The 17,667-nt window shown below is 43.0% G+C and overlaps 1 protein-coding gene across 1 annotated transcript in view; it reads left to right on the top strand.

Annotated features, from left to right (window-relative positions):
- Window positions 1–17,667, top strand: part of shc3 (SHC (Src homology 2 domain containing) transforming protein 3) — a 72,414-nt gene that overhangs the window by 29,099 nt on the left and 25,648 nt on the right. The window contains exons 2-4 of the mRNA XM_084693855.1: window positions 4,944–5,014; window positions 5,748–5,811; window positions 6,826–6,945. Coding sequence (XP_084549981.1) covers window positions 4,944–5,014; window positions 5,748–5,811; window positions 6,826–6,945 — 255 coding nt within the window. The remainder of the gene's footprint in view (window positions 1–4,943; window positions 5,015–5,747; window positions 5,812–6,825; window positions 6,946–17,667) is intronic.

Below are 17,667 nucleotides of genomic sequence, written 5' to 3'. Positions count from 1 at the left end.
ATCTCAGGGTCTTGTTCACGAGTGAGGGAAGAATGGAGCGCGAGGTCGACAGGTGGATCGGTGCGGTGTCCGCAGTGATACGGGCTCTGCATCGGTCCGTCGTGGTGAAGAAGGAGCTGAGTCGAAAGGCGAAGCTCTCTATTTACCAGTCGATCTACGTTCCTACCCTCACCTATGGTCACGAACTATGGGTAGTGACCGAAAGAACGAGATCGCAAATACAAGCGGCCGAAATAAGCTTTCTCCGCAGGGTGTCCGGGCTCTCCCTTAGAGATAGGGTGAGAAGCTCGGTCATCCGGGAGGGGCTCAGAGTAGAACCGCTGCTCCTCCGCGTCGAGAGGAGCCAGCTGAGGTGGCTCGGGCATCTGATTAGGATGCCTCCTGGAGCCTCCCTGGTGAGGTGTTCCTGGTGAAGAGGCCCCGGGGAAGACCCAGGACACGCTGGAGGGACTATGTCTCTCGGCTGGCCTGGGAACGCCTTGGGGTCCCCCAGGAAGAGGTGGTGGAAGTGGCCGGGGAGAGGGAAGCCTGGGCCTCCCTGCTTACGTCGCTACCCCCGCGACCCGATCCCCGGACAAGCGGCAGATGACGGACGGACGGACGGCCCGCTCATAAAGAAATTATCAGTCTATGATTTTGATAGTAGGTTTATTTGAACAGTGTCAAATGTTTTATAAATTGATTTGCATTTCAATGACCAAAATAAGTATTTGACCCCCTCTCAATCAGAAATATTTCTGTCTCCTAGGTGTCTTTTATAGAGGTAATGCTGGGGACACACTAAACAATTTTTTTAACCTTAACCCAAACTGTGAGAGACCACAAACATGAGGAAAAAAATCCTAAATTGAGCCGTTTTACTCCTACAGTGTGTACGCCATGATTTGACAAAGACAACACACCACACACAAACAGATTTCCAACCAGTGTCTCGACTGTTAACACAATAAATCTCGCAAAATCTGTTGAGATTTAAGAATAAGCATGGCGGAGTATATCCAGGAAGAAATTGCGATGATAGTGTTTGGAATTATTTTCACAGAAAATTCACGGACAAAAGTAAAGGGTTTGCTGTTGCCACAAATCAATTCCATTTAACTTTGTGTTGCGCCGTGACTCTGTTTGTTATGCTTCTGTCTTCTCTCAGCTTGCTTTCTGATTGGATATTGTTTCATTTCACGTGATAATCTCCAGATCGTGCGAGGGTTTGTCATCGGGGTTCCCCCCACACATTAGGATTTCTGATCGTAAATGTTCAACATGTTGAACATTTACGCTTCGCGATCGGGGCGCCTCCGACGTTATTCCGAGCACCAAGGGAACATCTGATAAGATAATATGCGGAACCATAAAGTCAATCGGGACATTACCTAGGATTGTCGGAAGGGGCGATATTGGCCCGATTGTCCTGTGGTGTGTCCCCAGCATAAGACTGTGTGCCTAATCTCACCTTGTTACCTGTATAAAAGACACCTGTCCACAGAAGCAATCGATCAATCAGATTCCAAACTCTCCACCACTGACAAGACCAAAGAGCTGTCCAAGGATGTCAGGGACAAGTTTGTAGACCTATACAAGGCTGGAATGGGCTACAAGACCATCGCCAAGCAGCTTTGTGAGAAGGTGACAACAGTTGGTGCGATAATTCGCAAATGGAAGAAACACAAAATAAATGTAAATCTCCCTTGGTCTGGGGCGCCATGCAAGATGTCACCTTGTGGAGTTGCAATAATCATGAGAACAGTGAGGAATTAGCCCAGAACTACACTGGAGGATCTTGTCAATGATCTCAAGGCAGCTGGGACCATGGTAACCAAGAAAACAATTGGTAAAACACTACGCCGCGAAGGACTGAAATCCTGCAGTGCCCACAAGGTCCCCCTGCTCAAGAAAACACATATACAGGCCCTGAAGTTTGCCAACGAACATCTGAATGATTCAGAGGAGAACTGGGGAAAGTGTTGTGGTCAGATGAGACCCAAATCGAGTTATTTGGCATCAACTCAACATCAACACTCGCCGTGTTGGCAGGAGGAGGAATGCTGCCTATGACCCCAAGACCACCATCCCCACCATCAAACACGGTGGAAACATTATGCTTTGGGGGGTGTTTTTCTGCAGGGGGGGGACAGGACAACTTCACCGCTTTTAAGGGACGATGGACGGGCCATGTACCGTAAAATCTTGGGCGAGAACTTTCCATCAGCCAGGGCATTGAAAATGGGTTGTGGATCGGTATTCCAGCATCACAATGACCCAAAACACATGGCCAAGGCAACAAAAGAGTGGCTTCAAGAAGAAGCATATTAAGGTCCTGGAGAACCAAATATCAGTGAGGGGTGGCAATAATTGTTTCCAGGGTACATTTTATGTTTGCATGATTTCACTATTGGAGGTGTTTTTTGTTTGTTTTTACTTTACTTTTGTTCAGTAACCTTGGACATCTTATAAAACTATTATAGTTGTACAATATTGGTTTATTTGCATTAATTTTAAGATATTTTGTGCTTAAAATTCAGGGGTGACAATAATTTTGACCAGGACTGTACACAGATATTCCTTCATTTATACAGAAGTTATAGTTTTTGCTGTGGATTTGTTCAATGAATAAGCGATGGGCATATTCATTCCTTTAGGAGACTCAAATCTTTTTTATTCTGTTCGCCAAAAAGATTTCTTCACTGATTCGCAAACAACATTTGGAAGATTCTCTTGTTCGCGAGATCCAGTGATTCTCTCATTCCTTTTTGCGAGCGAGAATCAGTGATTCACCTTCGTGATTAACATCTGGTTGTTCTCATTCTGAACAAACAAACCTGAAGAACTGATGGAAACAGTTCTAAACTGCTTCCTACTTTCTTTTAATTGCTTCAATCTGCCAAAAGCATAATTAGGCAGAGACTCCAACAAACAAATCTTTTTGGGGGGAGGATTCAGTTCACTTTAAAGATTTGTTCAAAAAGAACATATCATTTGTGAACAACCCATTACTACAGTGAATCCTCTCTGCACTCAAAGTCCAGTCCATAGATAGACCAAATTATAATTGCTGGAATCTCTGTGTGCCACTGAATCAACTTAGCAACATCTTTATCACTGGCTGCATCACAGGCGCTGCTCGGGGTCTGTAACTTGATGACTCAGGCCTGCTCCTTGGTAAGTTGTCGGTGTTGAAAACCAGCCGCAACAGGTATAGGATAAGAACACTATTTATACCACTTTAACCTCCTCCTTCAATTTCTTGAGGCATGGATATAGCGAGCTGCAAACGGGCATACGACAGGAACAATGTTTTTACAAATTTAGCCTCCTCAGTTTGTTATTGGGGTCTTAAAATATGTGAATGCGATACAGAAAATACAATAGTTTTTACAGCATTGCATAGCACAAAGGAAAAATACAAATGTTAATGTAAACATAGCAAACATCTCTTAGGCAGAACAGTACATACAAGTATGACAACAGGCTCAACCATTATACATTTAATGACTTATGTAATGAACTAAATGTCTAGATGATTGTGAGGGTAAGACAATTTAACAGAGTGCAAATATACATTTGGATCAACATGACATAATCAACTGTCATGCAGCAGACAATTAGGCTGTATGACAGTAGGCTACATAATCATTTGCATGAATGTACCAGAGCCAAGGGCGTAACCACGCATTCTTTGGGGGGGTCGTGTCCCCCCCAATATACAGCAGAAAATATGTAAAATGTATGTTCTCCTTTTATGAACCCTGTCAATCGATCGGTCTCTTATTTGTTTTAAATTTATTTCAATCCCCCCTCCTATTTGTACACTTGTGTGATTTTGTTTGAATCCACCTTGTTTTTTTTTTTTTTGTCATGGTTACCTAACACTTTTTCATCAGTCAGTTGAGCGCAAAGAAAGTAACGTTAGTTAACTTGTTGCAGAGGAGGCAGAGTAATGGAGGATTTGAGGTGACCTAAAAAGCAGAGAAAACTGGACCAGCAGCCAAGCATACGTGTTTTTTTTCAGACAGTAACTTGATACCGAGCTTAATGTGTAAGCAAATAAAACGAGTAGCCTCATAAAAGCATGAGTTGCTGTTTTTCTGATAAAATTACGTTGTCACAATCAGTGTTGGGTAACGTTACTTTTTAAAGTAACTAATTACAGTTACTAGTTACATTCCTTGTAAAGTAACTAGTTACGTTACTTAGTTACTTGCTGTAGAGAGTAAGGCGTTACGTTACTTTTGCGTTACATTAAGAAAAGTATTTTATTTCTAAGACAATTCACCTTGGTCACTCTTATGCCCAGAGGGCACATTTAATGGATTGACCTCAGCAATAGTACATATTGTACTGAATATTCAGTGTCATTCGCATATAACATGATCAATCCTCATGATAAAGCAAGACGGATCAAGGTAATAATCCGCTATAAAAGAATGAGACATTTCTTTTATCATCTGCATCCATGACAAGGTGATGTGAATGTTGAACAAGTACTTTTGAGAATGTCAATTGTGATCTGAAAAATGTAGGTACAAAAACCACTGAGAAGAACTGTCGTCATCAGGTGCATCACGGACACTGTGTATTAGTTTTGATCAATTCATGTTTTTTGCTTCCATCCTTAAGGCCACTTGTCTTCAACGATAAATGGCAATTTAGTGTTATTAGTGATGAATCAAGTACAGGGCAAAATTAAATAAAGTGTCTTGATCATTTTCAGTCAAGTTTTTATTTTGCTATTTTTCAAATAATTTTCATCACCACCATTTTTTATTCACATGCATTTTCATAACCCAAATTTTTTTACTTCCACTCCTCATATTCCGTTGCATTGTTTACGTAAAATGTCTCAGAAATGGCCAACTTCCGGATTGATGACATGCTGTGTAAACACTAGGCAATTGCTTCACCAGTGGACAATTATGATCTAACTGTTAGCAATTTTCTTCTTTTAGTATTTGGGTTGCATTGAAGTCCTTCGATCAATGAGATCCTTGGATTTCAACACAAGATCACAAATAACAAGGTAAGCTTTCCTTTTCTATATGTTTAGACAATTAATTATATGAAGCTGTCCGGTTCCACTGTGGTTATTTATTGGGTAACAGGCTGATGTGGAAGAGCCTGAGAGGCCGAGTGCGTCTGTGAGTATGTGTGTGTCACATTCACTTTTCCACTTGGCTTCCTGGAGTCAGCGGCGTTAACATTAGCCCTGGACCACACAGCACTAGAGTTTATTGACCATAGAGAGAGTTGGGTCTCACCTCTAGTACTATTATTAGACAGTGACAGTTGATGTTTACTTCACCCAGGGAAGACAGTGTTGAAAAAAGAATAGTCTATTTTACGGAACAATAGTAACTGTGATGTGGGGGGATACCCCTTCCCAGTCCAAAAATATGGATTATATTTTCATGTTATTTCCTGACCTGAACATAAAGACTCACCCTGGATATTTCCCCTTTATTGATAACACGCCATACTCTCTGACTGCGTTGCTGTTGCTATATAGCTGCACTTGGATGTTTTTCTCTGTCGCCATTCACATGACTCTCGGCCTACTACTCCCACCGTCCTTCTTCAGGCTGTTGCTATGCACAAGGACTGATGCTCATCTGAGGCAGAAAGTCACGGGCAGAGTACACCCATTCTGTAATATCCGTAGGTCTTATTTTAACTTGCCCAAGAAGGTCTGTAGGTATAGTATGTGCAATGGCTGTGGTGGCTGTGCTGAGCCCCTCCCTACCCCACCCCCCCAGGGAGGCCATCAGTCTGGTGTGTGAGGCGGTTCCTGGAACCAAAGGAGCGCTGCGCAAGAGAAAGGTACCCATGACACATCTCTGATAAAAAAGGGTTTATGGGTGGGGGGGGGCACCTTATACGGACAGTGGGGGGGGGGGGAGAATGCAAGTGAGAGAGAGAAGTAGAGGATGAGATACTCAGAATGAGAGACAGAAAGAATCACTCATTTTTGTTCAATAACTCATTATATAGAAAGGAAGAAGATGTGTGCGAGAAGTAAAACTGTTAATAATAATCATAAATAAATAAAGGATAAGAGAAAGAGTGTGTCAGCAAGAGAGAAAAATGGAGAGGAAGTGAGGGAGGGAGAGAGGTGTAGGGCTGTGTGAGCGTAGGCGTAGCTTTAGCCCACGATGCACACTGCACGCTCAGTGACTCATGTAGTGCAGAATATAGCTAATCAGACAGAGAGAGAAAGAGAGAGACAAAGCAAAAGAGAGATCTGGATAGGGATGTGGAGGTCTGGATTGAGAGAAGCCTCTGTTTGATGATTTTGAGTTGGACCATGGTTTGTGAAGATTTTGATATCTATTAACACCCTCAGGGAGGGAACAAAATAAAATGCTTAGGTTACATGTCTTATTGTAATAATAAATGAGTGGGATTAACATTTTTTATGGATGCCATATATTTTAGTTGATTCTTTAAATAGTTTAACTCATTTTCAGTATACTCACAGTTCCAGTGTTACTTGCGTAATTTTTATGCACTCTTTTCTCTCTGTCCCTGCCCACAGTGTATACCTCTTGCCCCACCCATACCCTACATCCCTTACCCTACCCATACCCTACACCCCTACTTCTTCCCATACCATATACCCCTATCTCTGCCCCGTATCCTACAGCTCTGACCCTACCCTTGCCCTACACCCCTACCTCTGACCTTACCCATACCCTAAACCCTTACCTCTGTCCATACCCTAGTGTGCACCTCTGACCCTGCCCATATCCTACACCACTGATCCTTGCCACTATCCCTGCCCTACATCTCTGCTCCACTTATAACTCTAACCTTGTCTTTGTCCACGCTCCCCAGCCGCCATCCAAAGTGCTGTCCAATATCCTAGGAAAGAGCAACCTGCAGTTTGCTGGCATGAGCATCAACCTCAACATCTCCACTAACAGTCTCAACCTGATGACCCTTGACTCCAAACAGGTCAGCTCACTGACTCATCGATTCACTCACTAATACTTAGGTAATGCTTAAGTCACATTGAATATAATGTATTACACTACGGTTTATTGTAGTAGTTTATTTTACAGTTGACTGAAGAGCAGTTAATTGTGTACTTGTGAATTATTCATGTTTTGTGAATTGTGTATTTTTAAGTGTCAGTTAAAGTAATACTTTCTATAAATGGTCAATATTATTGATTAAATGGTAAATGGACTGCATTTATATAGCGCGTTTTTATATCTTGCCGGCACCCAAAGCGCTTTAGTTATGATGTAATACAATGATTTTTAATTTAAGTTTTACTCTTACTTCCAATTCGTTTTTGTAAGTGTTTCAAATTTACATATTTCAAAACATAGTTCAAACTAGGGGTTGATCGATATGCGTTTCTCAGGACCGATAACGATACCGATTATTACAGATCAAATAGACTGATAACTGATATTTTGAATCTAGTGTAAAAATGAAAATTAATGTCAAAATTAAGAATAAAAAGGTCTAGGACAAAGACTCTCTTTAAATTATTTTAACCGTATCTTTAATTCAGAGAACTATTAATAATAACAACATTAATATTAAATATAGCTGCAAGCAACAATGGCGGATTCCTCCGTGAAAATGGCAAAATGTTGTAAAATTGACATAATACCTAGTTGCACTGGAATTAACCAGAAGACTTGAAACTGTAATTTCTGTCAGAATAAAACAAACATGTTTATACTTCTGACTGGAACCGAACCCACCACCCTTCACACATCAGCATTGCGTCTCATCCTATGAAGCCATTCACAGACTTGGACAATTAATCAAACTGTTTTTGTATCAGAAAACAAGAAATTTCTTCGATGGCACCCATTTTCAGATTTGGTTAAAGTTCAAACAGCTGTACTTTTGTCCTATTTATATATGGGACTTAAAAACGGGACAACGGGATGTCTGGGTTGCTGCTATAAAGAATAGCTTACTCATAGTGCTTTAAAAAGGTTGTTTGGGGCGCCAAAACTTGTCATGTAAGGGAATTTCAAATCATGCCTTGCATCAGTGGCGATTTGTCCTGGCTTAGGTTCCTGAAATGAATTTGCGCAACAGGCAACAGGCTGAACAATCAATATACTTATTTATACATTCAAGCTAATTCGGTTTTTGAATCTGACACTACTATGCATAGACTCCAAGTAGCTAGCTACTGTTGTAAACCTGGCTTGTTTCGCAGTGGTTTACACAGTCTCGCTAAACGGATGATCGGAGTGTTGTTATGGGCTCAAATAAACTCATTGCTATGTTTTACAACCGGAGGATTGACCGGAAGACTAGAAACCGTTCTGTCAACAACAAAAACATGTTAGCCTTTGACTGGATATGAACCTACAACCATTTGTTTACCAGCACAACATCTCATCCAATTGAGCTATTGCCAGAACTAGACCCTACCATGTTCAGTGATCATGTTCATAATAAAATAAGATGTTTCTCCAATGGCAAGCATTTGGTCCAAGATCTAACAGCTGTAAATCAGTCATATATTGACATATCAAGGTGAAACTTTGCATGGTACTTCAGAGGCATGTCACCTTAAAGCCTATTAGGTTTGAACCATCCTTCAAAAATACATTTGATTTAGTGACACAAACATATTGAGGCAATGTGTACATTTACATAAATACACCCTTTTCAGCCATTATGTATTTGATTCAATTGCCTTAATTAAAAATTTTAAATACGTCAAAAACACATATCTGTACAAAATTTCAAGTCAATTAGACCTTTGGTTCAAGAGAAGAGGAATTTTGAAGGTTTTCCCAAATTATCACTGCGAATCCATCATGGCGAACCTTATGGGTCTTGATGCTTTTTTGGTCCTCATGAAAAATGAGTCATACACACCAAGTTTCAGAAGAATTGGAGTAATGGGGTGGAAATGCAATCACACTGAAAAGTGGACATTTGGGCGTGGCCTGTGGCGCCCCCTATGGTCTGATGTGGGCCAGTCTGTGTTTGGGCCATAGTTGTGGCATGTTGTATCAATATGCTAAATTTCAAAACTTTTTACCAATGTGTTCATGAGATAAATTACAATAATAATAATAAATATACCTGCAAGCAGCAATGAGGTGGCCAAGCAGTCAAATGACCCATAAAACACTTTAGAAATCTTCAAAACAGGGTTCCAAGTGCATGCAGCAAGTTTGGTGTGAATCCATCAAAAATTTGCTGAGATCAACTTCCTGTTTGCTGGCTTAACAGCACATTTTGATTGCCTGTACTGGGCAAACAGTTCTGAAAATCAAAAAATCATGTGAAGGCCTTTGTGAGGCTTGGTCTGAAAATAATCTCAAATTTGGGGAAGATTGGACAATATGTGTAGAAGGAGTAGAGAAAAAACTTTTTTAATGAATTCAAAATGGCGGCCGCATCAATTCGGCTATTATCAGAAATGATGATGGGTCACACACGGGACGACCCAAGATATCATGAGACAAAGGAATCACTTAATAAAGGCAAACAAATCAACAGTTATTGGCCAAAACACATTTTTGCATCCTGCGGCCACGTCCAGTGATCACATGACACCAAATTAATTGGACATCCTCATACAACGGTTCTGAGTCAACATACCAAGGTTGGTGTTGATTTCTCAAAGATTTGCTGAGATATGACCCAACTTCCTGTTTGGTTACTTTGTTGCCGATTTTGATTGGCTGTACTGGACAAACGGTTTTGAAAATCAAAAATCTTCGGATAATTCTGTGAAGGTTGCTCTGACAATGATGTGTTCCAATTCTGGGGAAGATTGAAGAAAAATTGTAGGAGGAGTAGGCTTTCAAAGGTTTTTGCTAAAACCGGAAATGGCGGGAAATCTATATAACCGGAAATTGACTTCATAGGGTGTGTTGAACTCGTCTCGTTCCAGGGAATCCAACGGTACCTCATTTTTGAAAATCGGTCATACGGTTTAAAAGTTATGTGTGTAAACAAAGTCCAACTTTGACCAGTTGGTGGCGCTAGAGTGCTCGAACGGGGGACATGAAACGGGGGACATGCTTAATGAGTGTGCCAAATTTCACAACTTTTTGCCATACGGTTCTAGGGGCTGCCATAGACTCCAATGGGAGAAGATGATTAACTAGAGGGTACAATTTCTGGAGAAATTGTAGGGTGTGCTTGCTTGTTTCTGTTGCAGGTGGGTCCGTTTTCCCTTCTAGTGATATTTTATATTTCAATCAAGTATTTAGCCTACTCATATTTAGTACTCACATTGCATAATTCATTAAGAACAGCCTTTGAAACAAGGAACCCCCTTTGAAATAAGCTACTGTAACAACGTTGTCACTGGCAGTATTTCAGATGGAATTGCGATTCAAATAGTACCGTCTGCTAACAGAAAATAAGCCCCCCCCCCAAAAAAAACAAAATAAGTTTGTTATTAATTTAGGGGGACATGGCTAATTCAAAAGCAGTTTGCTAGATGCAAGCTAGCTGCCGTTGCTATCCACACCACTGATTGTTTGAAAGCGCAGGAAATTAGAACCTTTCTTTTGTAAGGGATATATACCCGACAGGGCGAACAGCACAAAACAGAGGGGTTTAGTTTCGCCCTGAAGGGGCTTATTTCCCCGATAATGATCTGCGTTCTATAAATTATCCCGCTTATTACACGGCTACTTGCCAACAAAAATAACTTAACACAGTGTGTCTTTTTACAATGTATTTGTTACCATTCGTATTGTTGATCAGCAGAGAAATAGTTCGCCAAAGACTTTGAACTTCATAGACTTTGAGCATTATTTAGGCTTCAAATCAGCTGACGTCGCTAAGCAACTGAGTACGCTGGGGTTGAAAAGTTACTGGACTACTTGCGGAGTGCTACGAAAGACGTGAATCAGAAGCAAAAAGGCCACTTCCCTTGACAGCGGTCAAATATAGCAACGGTCAAATATGAGAAAATTGTTCACCGCAGAACGTTGGGAAGCCCCATTCAAGTGAATGGAGCATTCTACAGCATTAAGAACAGCCATGTCATAAGACATAATAAAGTTTAGCTACAGCTGTGGCATTGAAGACAGTACTGTAGCCTACTACACTGTTAGTGGGCGAGCCGAGTCTGTGACTCTGTGGCTAACGTCAAAACAAGACGCAGTCTCACTCAAATTCCAAGTTTTACACAAATAACAAACTATGCTGACCCGCTGGCTGTCTGCGCAATCGCCATATCTTTAAAACACTGCTGTCCATTTAGATGTAGAATTGACCCTTGTACGAAATTAAGAAAATACTCACCAGACGCAGATTGACAGTTGACTGAGTTGACAACACTGTTGTTGCTGCTGCAATCGTCAATGGAGGCTGACAGGCTCTCACATTGAAAACAAATCAACGTTTTTACAGCAACCTCTATTAAAATCTCACCACCTTGCTGTTTTCACAATAGTCATATCGTCATAACATTTCCCTCTTTCAGTTTTTTCGTGTAAAATTGAACAATAAAATTAGCTACAAAAAATACTACTATGATGCTTTCAAGCATGGCTGCCGCCTAAAAGACGAGGCGGTCTCATGGGCGACCTGCACTCGCTCAAATTTCAAAGACTGTCACGACCTAAATCAAAAATGCAATATTGCAGTTCCACTCGAAATCGCTTTCTCTACAAAGCCAAATGGTTGTGATTTTTGGGGGGTGGTATTTTTCACTCGTAATCCAAGCTCCAATTTGCGAGCTAGAAAGTCTCCATCACGTTGTATCCATGCGTCGTTGCTAACGTGTGTTGACGTGCTGACGTGGCTAGCAAAGGTTACCCTTCGTCGACAAAAGGCACTTTGTCCCCACAAAAACATTGTAACCTCCTAAACTGTGCAACGGAACGTAAATCCGAAAACAACAAACGCAATCGAGACCAAGACAAACATTTTGACACAGCCGTTGTCAGTGTAGTCCAAATATTGACTGAGCCTTAGGGGGGCGAAAAGAAACAATAAATAATAAAAATATATATGTGAGATAACAATGGTTTGTGCTCGTTGAAGGCAAGCACACCCCAATAATAAAAAAAGGTAGAAACACTTAGGTGGCTTGGCCGCTTCGCGGCCTGGCCACCAAATATAGATGCAAGCTGCGATGCGGGTTGTATTTGATTCAATTGCCTGAAGTAACATTTTAAAATACGTCAATGATGCGTATCTGTACAAACTTTCAAGTCAATTAGACCTTTCGTTCTAGAGAAGAGGAATTTTTTCCCAGATTTTTCCAAGTTATCACTGTACAGGAAAATCCATCATGGCGGACCTTATGGGTCTGTAGTTGTGGCATGTTGTACCAATATGCCAAATTTCAATAACTAGTTAAGATAAATTACAAGAATAATAATAAATATAGCTGCAGGCAGCAATGCGGGTTCCTCCGCAAAATATTATAAACATGTACACTGTAGAAGATCGAGAGTTGGACAACAAAAGAGCAAAACTATTTCATGTTTGGCCAACAACAGGCTGAATGGGGATTTGAACTCATGAGCATAAGGTTACAAATCTGTCTCTCTATCCTCTCTGCTACACACCAACTGTTGAGATTGTATGAATAGAAAGGGCAGACTATTAGCTTTGGTCAACTTTGGGACAAAGGTTAAGAAACGGTTGACATTTCAAGGTGAAATTGCATGAAATTGTGCATGGTATTTCAGAATGATGTCAACCTGTTTAACTAAACAGATAAACAAAATGATGACAGGCCAAAAGATAATGGCTGCATTCCAACCTACTACCTTATACTTTACAGGTCACCATCCCAGCCCATTGAGCTATTATCAGTGTTGAATAGTGTCATGTTCAGTAACTGTATTTAAAAGTAAGCTGTTTCTCCTGTGGTAAGCGTTGTTAGATTCAGCCAAAGTTGCTTGTACATTTCCTATGAAAATGGGACAACGGGATGACTGGGTTGCTGCTGTAAAGAATAACTTACTTACAGTTTTTAGAAAGGTTGTTTGGAGTGCCATAACTTGTCATGGAAGGGAATTTCAAATCATGTCTAGCATCAGTGGGGATGTGTCCTGGCTTAGGTTACTGAAATGAATTTGTGCAACGGACAATCACCCACTTGGACGTAGTATCAATGTGCCAAATTAGAACATTTATGACTGGGGACTTTTTGAGATATTTGAGATATTCCTCTGCCTTTCAAGGCTGTAATTCACCTTTCTATCAGCAGATGTTGCAAGGGTTAACTCTGGAGGGCGTGCAGGCAGGGCGTGAAGGCAGGGCCTGCAGGCTGGCAGGCAGGGCAGGCCCTGTTGGATGAAGCTGTCTTGGGGTCAGGGCTGAAGAGGCGCTGTCCAGCTAGAGAGGGGTAGTCCAGCAAGAGGTCTGTGTTGCTCTCAGCATCCTCTGTTGCATCCTCTGTTACACTCAGCATCCTCTGTTGTTGCTGTCAGCATGCTCTGTTGCACTCTGTTGAGCAGGCCTCTGCATGACCCTCCAGACCTGTCAAAGTGAAGAAAGGGTTCATGTCAGTAGTAAAAAAAGAAAGCTTTTTTGAATGAATGGGTCGTTATCTAGTTATGCAGAAGCCTGTTAATGACCCATTCATTTGAATCAGGTGTGTTGGAGCAGGGAAACATCTCAAACGTGCAGGACAGGGGGTCCCTGAGGACCAGGGTTGAAGACCACTGCACTAGGTGATCAAACATTAGAAGTTTAGATGGGATATTGCAACTTTCAAACAGCCTGAAAGATGCATTCACAGTTTACCGGCAAAAAAAGAAAAAGGGGAGGTTCAGAGGTACAATCACCCGATAGCCCCACATCAGACATCATTGCTGGACAGTGAGCTTGTTGTGTCGGCTCAGGAATGGTGACAGCTCACTTCTGGTGTTTTTCTACTGGTAAGCATCCCGTTGTTACCATGTCCAAGACAGTAGACCTTATGGGGTCAGCCATGGTGTCTCGTCGTATCTCCTTGCTGCTGACGGGCAGTGTTTCCATCGGGCGGCTGTAGAATACATCCACGACTTTGTTTCCGTGTTTCACTTCGAGTGGCAGTCGTGAAAGTCTGCATTAGCATGGAACTCAGCTTTCTTACATTTACATTTACTCATTTAGCAGACGCTTTTATCCAAAGCGACTTCCAAGAGAGAGCTTTACAAAGTGCATTGGTCACTGATAATAACAACAAGATAGCCCCAAAGCATTGCGGGTAGCCAAAACAAGAAGCACACATTGTGAACAACCCAAAAATAAGTGCCAAAGGGAAGAACCATAAGAGCATGTAGTTAAGCAAGTTACAATTTAAACAACATGAATCTCTAAGTGCAAGTGTACCTGTAGAAAAAGCAGCAGCAGTAAAAATAAAAATACGATTATAGATTATAGAACTAAAATAGAATATTTTGCAGCGAATACAACAGTTTAAATCAGTTGCCACTAACCAACAAGAGCAACAAGTCTGTAAGCAAGAGTCATTGTGATCCTTGAGGAAACTTGCATTGAGTTCAGCAAACCATTCCTAAGTACCGTTGTACTCCCGGAACAAGTGCGTCTTGAGCCTTCTCTTGAAGGTAGAGAGACAGTCTGTGTCTCTGATGGAGGTGGGGAGTTGATTCCACCACTGGGGGCCAGGCAGGAGAAGAGCTTGTGTTGGGACCGGGCGGTCTTGAGCAGTGGGACCACCAAGCGGTTGTCTGAAGAAGACCGTAGGTGGCGGGTGGGGGTGTAAGACTGCAGGAGAGACTTGAGGTAGTCGGGTGCAGTCCCGTTCACTGCTCGGAAGGTCAGTACCAGGGTCTTGAATCTGATGCGGGCTGTGATGGGTAGCCAGTGGAGGGAGATGAGGAGCGGAGTAACGTGGGAGCGTCTGGGTAGGTTGTAGACCAGGCGTGCCGCTTCTGAATCCTCTGAAGAGGGCGGGTTACGCATGCTGGGAGACCGGCGAGCAGCGAGTTGCAGTAGTCCAACTTGGAGAGGACAAGTGCTTGGACAAGCAGCTGGGTGGAGTGCTCAGACAGGTATCTCCTGATCTTCCGGATGTTGTAGAGGGTGAATCTACACGACCGGGAGACTGCTGCAATGTGGGCCGTGAGGGAGAGCTCATTATCCATGATAACCCCAAGGTTCCTGGCAGAGGATGAGGGGGTCACGGTCGCAGATCCCAGAGTGATTGAGAGGTCGTGGGAGATGGAGGGTTTGGCCGGGATGATGAGAAGTTCTGTTTTTACGAGGTTCAGCTGGAGGTAGTGCTCGGTCATCCAGGCGGAGATGTCTGCGAAGCAGGCCTCAATCCTAGTTGAGATCCCCGGATCGGTCGGGGGGAACGACAGGTACAGCTGCGTGTCGTCAGCGTAGCAGTGGTTGGAGAAGCCATGGGAGGTGATGATTGGTCCGAGTGAGGTGGTGTACAGAGAGAAGAGGAGGGGTCCTAGGACGGAGCCCTGTTGGGACACCAGTGGAGAGCTGGCAAGGGCCTGACAGTTTACCTCCCCAGGAGACCTGGTAGGATCTTCCCGACAGGTAGGATGAGATCCACTGGAGGGCAGTGCCAGTGATGCCCATCTCAGAAAGTCTGGAGAGCAGGATATGGTGGTTAACCGTATCAAACGCTGCAGAAAGGTCCAGCAGAATGATGATGGGTGACCTGGAAGCTGCTCTAGCAGACTGGAGGGCAGTGGTGACTGAAAGGAGAGCAGTCTCTGTGGAGTGGCCAGTCTTGAAGCCCGATTGGTTGGGGTCAAGCAGGTTGTTCTGAGAGAGAAAGTTAGACAGTTGGTTAGATACAGCACGTTCAATTGTTTTTGAGAAGAAGGGTAACAATGATACCGGTCTATAGTTCTGGAGGACGGCAGGCTTCAGGGAGGGTTTTTTGAGTAGAGGGGTAACTCTGGCCTGTTTGAAAGCAGAGAGGAAGGTGCCGGAGGTAAGAGAGTTTAGGACATGGAGAAGAAAAGTTATGATGGAGGGGGTTATGGTTTGAAAGAGAGGGGAGTGGATAGGATCAAGGGGACAGGAGGTGGGGCGATGAGAGAGAATGAGGTCAGAGATCTCTGCCTTGGATAGGGGAGAGAAAGAGTTTAGACATTTAGTTGGGTCAGTCATGGAGGGTGAGAGGGTAGGAAAGGTGGGTTTAGGGAACCAACTGCTAATGTCAGCGACTTTTTTCTTAAAGAAGGAGGAGAAGTTGTCTGCTGTCAGGGTGGAGGGATGGGGTGGGGGAGGTGGGTTAAGAAGGGTGGAGAATGTAGAGAAAAGTTTTTGGGGGTTTGAAGCAGAGTTAATTTTGTTCAGAAAGAGGGTTAGAGGGTTTTAGCACCAGTTATGTGAGAAGAGAAGGATTTAAGGAGGGAGTGATATTTATCAAGGTCCGGACCGTCTTTTGACTTGCGCCATCTCGTCTCAGCTGCCCGAAAGGTGGACCGTTCCTCACGAATAACATCCGTAAGCCACGGGCAGGAGGGAGAAAATCGTGCAGGCCTGGTTGACAGGGGACAGAGAGAGTCAAGTGATGCAGTTATGTCTCGTTCTGGGAGGGGACAACGTCACTTTGTTTATCTTGATGGAGCCGCTCAGCTGTTGCGCTTCCCTGGCGACTGTCTCCACTGATACGGTGATTTCCACTGCTTTGTGAAAGGTGAGAGCTGCCTCCATCAATAACCGTTTCTGGGCAGCTTCACTCTTTATTCCACAAAAATATGCACCTTAGTGCATCTTCCAGATATGCCCCGAAGTCACAATATTCAGAGAGTCTCGGAATATTGCTATGTACTATGTACTGCTTAGTGGCATGCGATGATGTCAGTAAGAGGCTAGGCACTGAGTTATGAAAGACAGATTACCTAATTTATTGTTAGGCTAATTTGTCAAAACAGTAGACGCAGTAAACAGTACAAGCAGTAGCCTACAGCCACTGACTGTTATCACAGCCACATAGCCAATCTTTTCTTCCATACCAGTCTGTTTGAAACGATCGTAAAAAAGATTTGTCCCTTTTGCTGCAGTAGTCCATGTAAAGGCCGATTTATACTTCTCTGACTCCGTTACGGACAGACGCACGCACGTAGTCAGACGGATTGGTTGAATTGATACTAGTCCGACGGCTCTGCGTGCTGAAAGCAATTCACCGCCAGAACAGTAGATGGCTCTGCACTGCGATGCTCGCAAGGTTATCGAAAAGTCGGAGCAGATTTACAAATGAGCCGTTTCATCTATAAAATAAGCACATTTTCAGCAACTACACTGCCCAATTCTCGTTACATTTTAATTCAAATGCTGATTTACATGTGATATGAAATGTAAAAACTTACAACAATGGCGGTCAAAGGATTCTGTTCTCTTGTTGGTCACGGCAACCCCGTCCCTGCCCCTGACGCAAGCGGTTTTTAATACGGACCAATCACAGCCAAGGGGTATCCTTAAAATTACAGACTGACGGACGGATAGTCAGGAAAATCAGGAGGTGCACGTAGAGCTCTCCGAGGGGTTCGGAGAGGGCACGGAGAGAAAGTTCCTTGACGGAGAGGGCGTTCCCTGTGTGTGTGTCCATAAAAACGCAGAAGTATAAATTGGCCTTAAGTCTGGCGTAGACCTCCCTTTTGCTATTAAGTCCTTTTTTGAATAAAATCGAGCTTGGAGAAATTCCTCAACTCAGTGATATCGGCAGACACCGCTACTTGAATTTTGCGGGGATTACGCTTACAATGTAGCCAGTGTAATGACGTCAGCTGC

Source organism: Hypomesus nipponensis, chromosome 27, assembly GCF_054491055.1.
Source record: "Hypomesus nipponensis isolate SF chromosome 27, ASM5449105v1, whole genome shotgun sequence".
Taxonomy (NCBI): domain Eukaryota; kingdom Metazoa; phylum Chordata; class Actinopteri; order Osmeriformes; family Osmeridae; genus Hypomesus; species Hypomesus nipponensis.
This window is presented reverse-complemented; position numbering and strand designations above follow the sequence as displayed.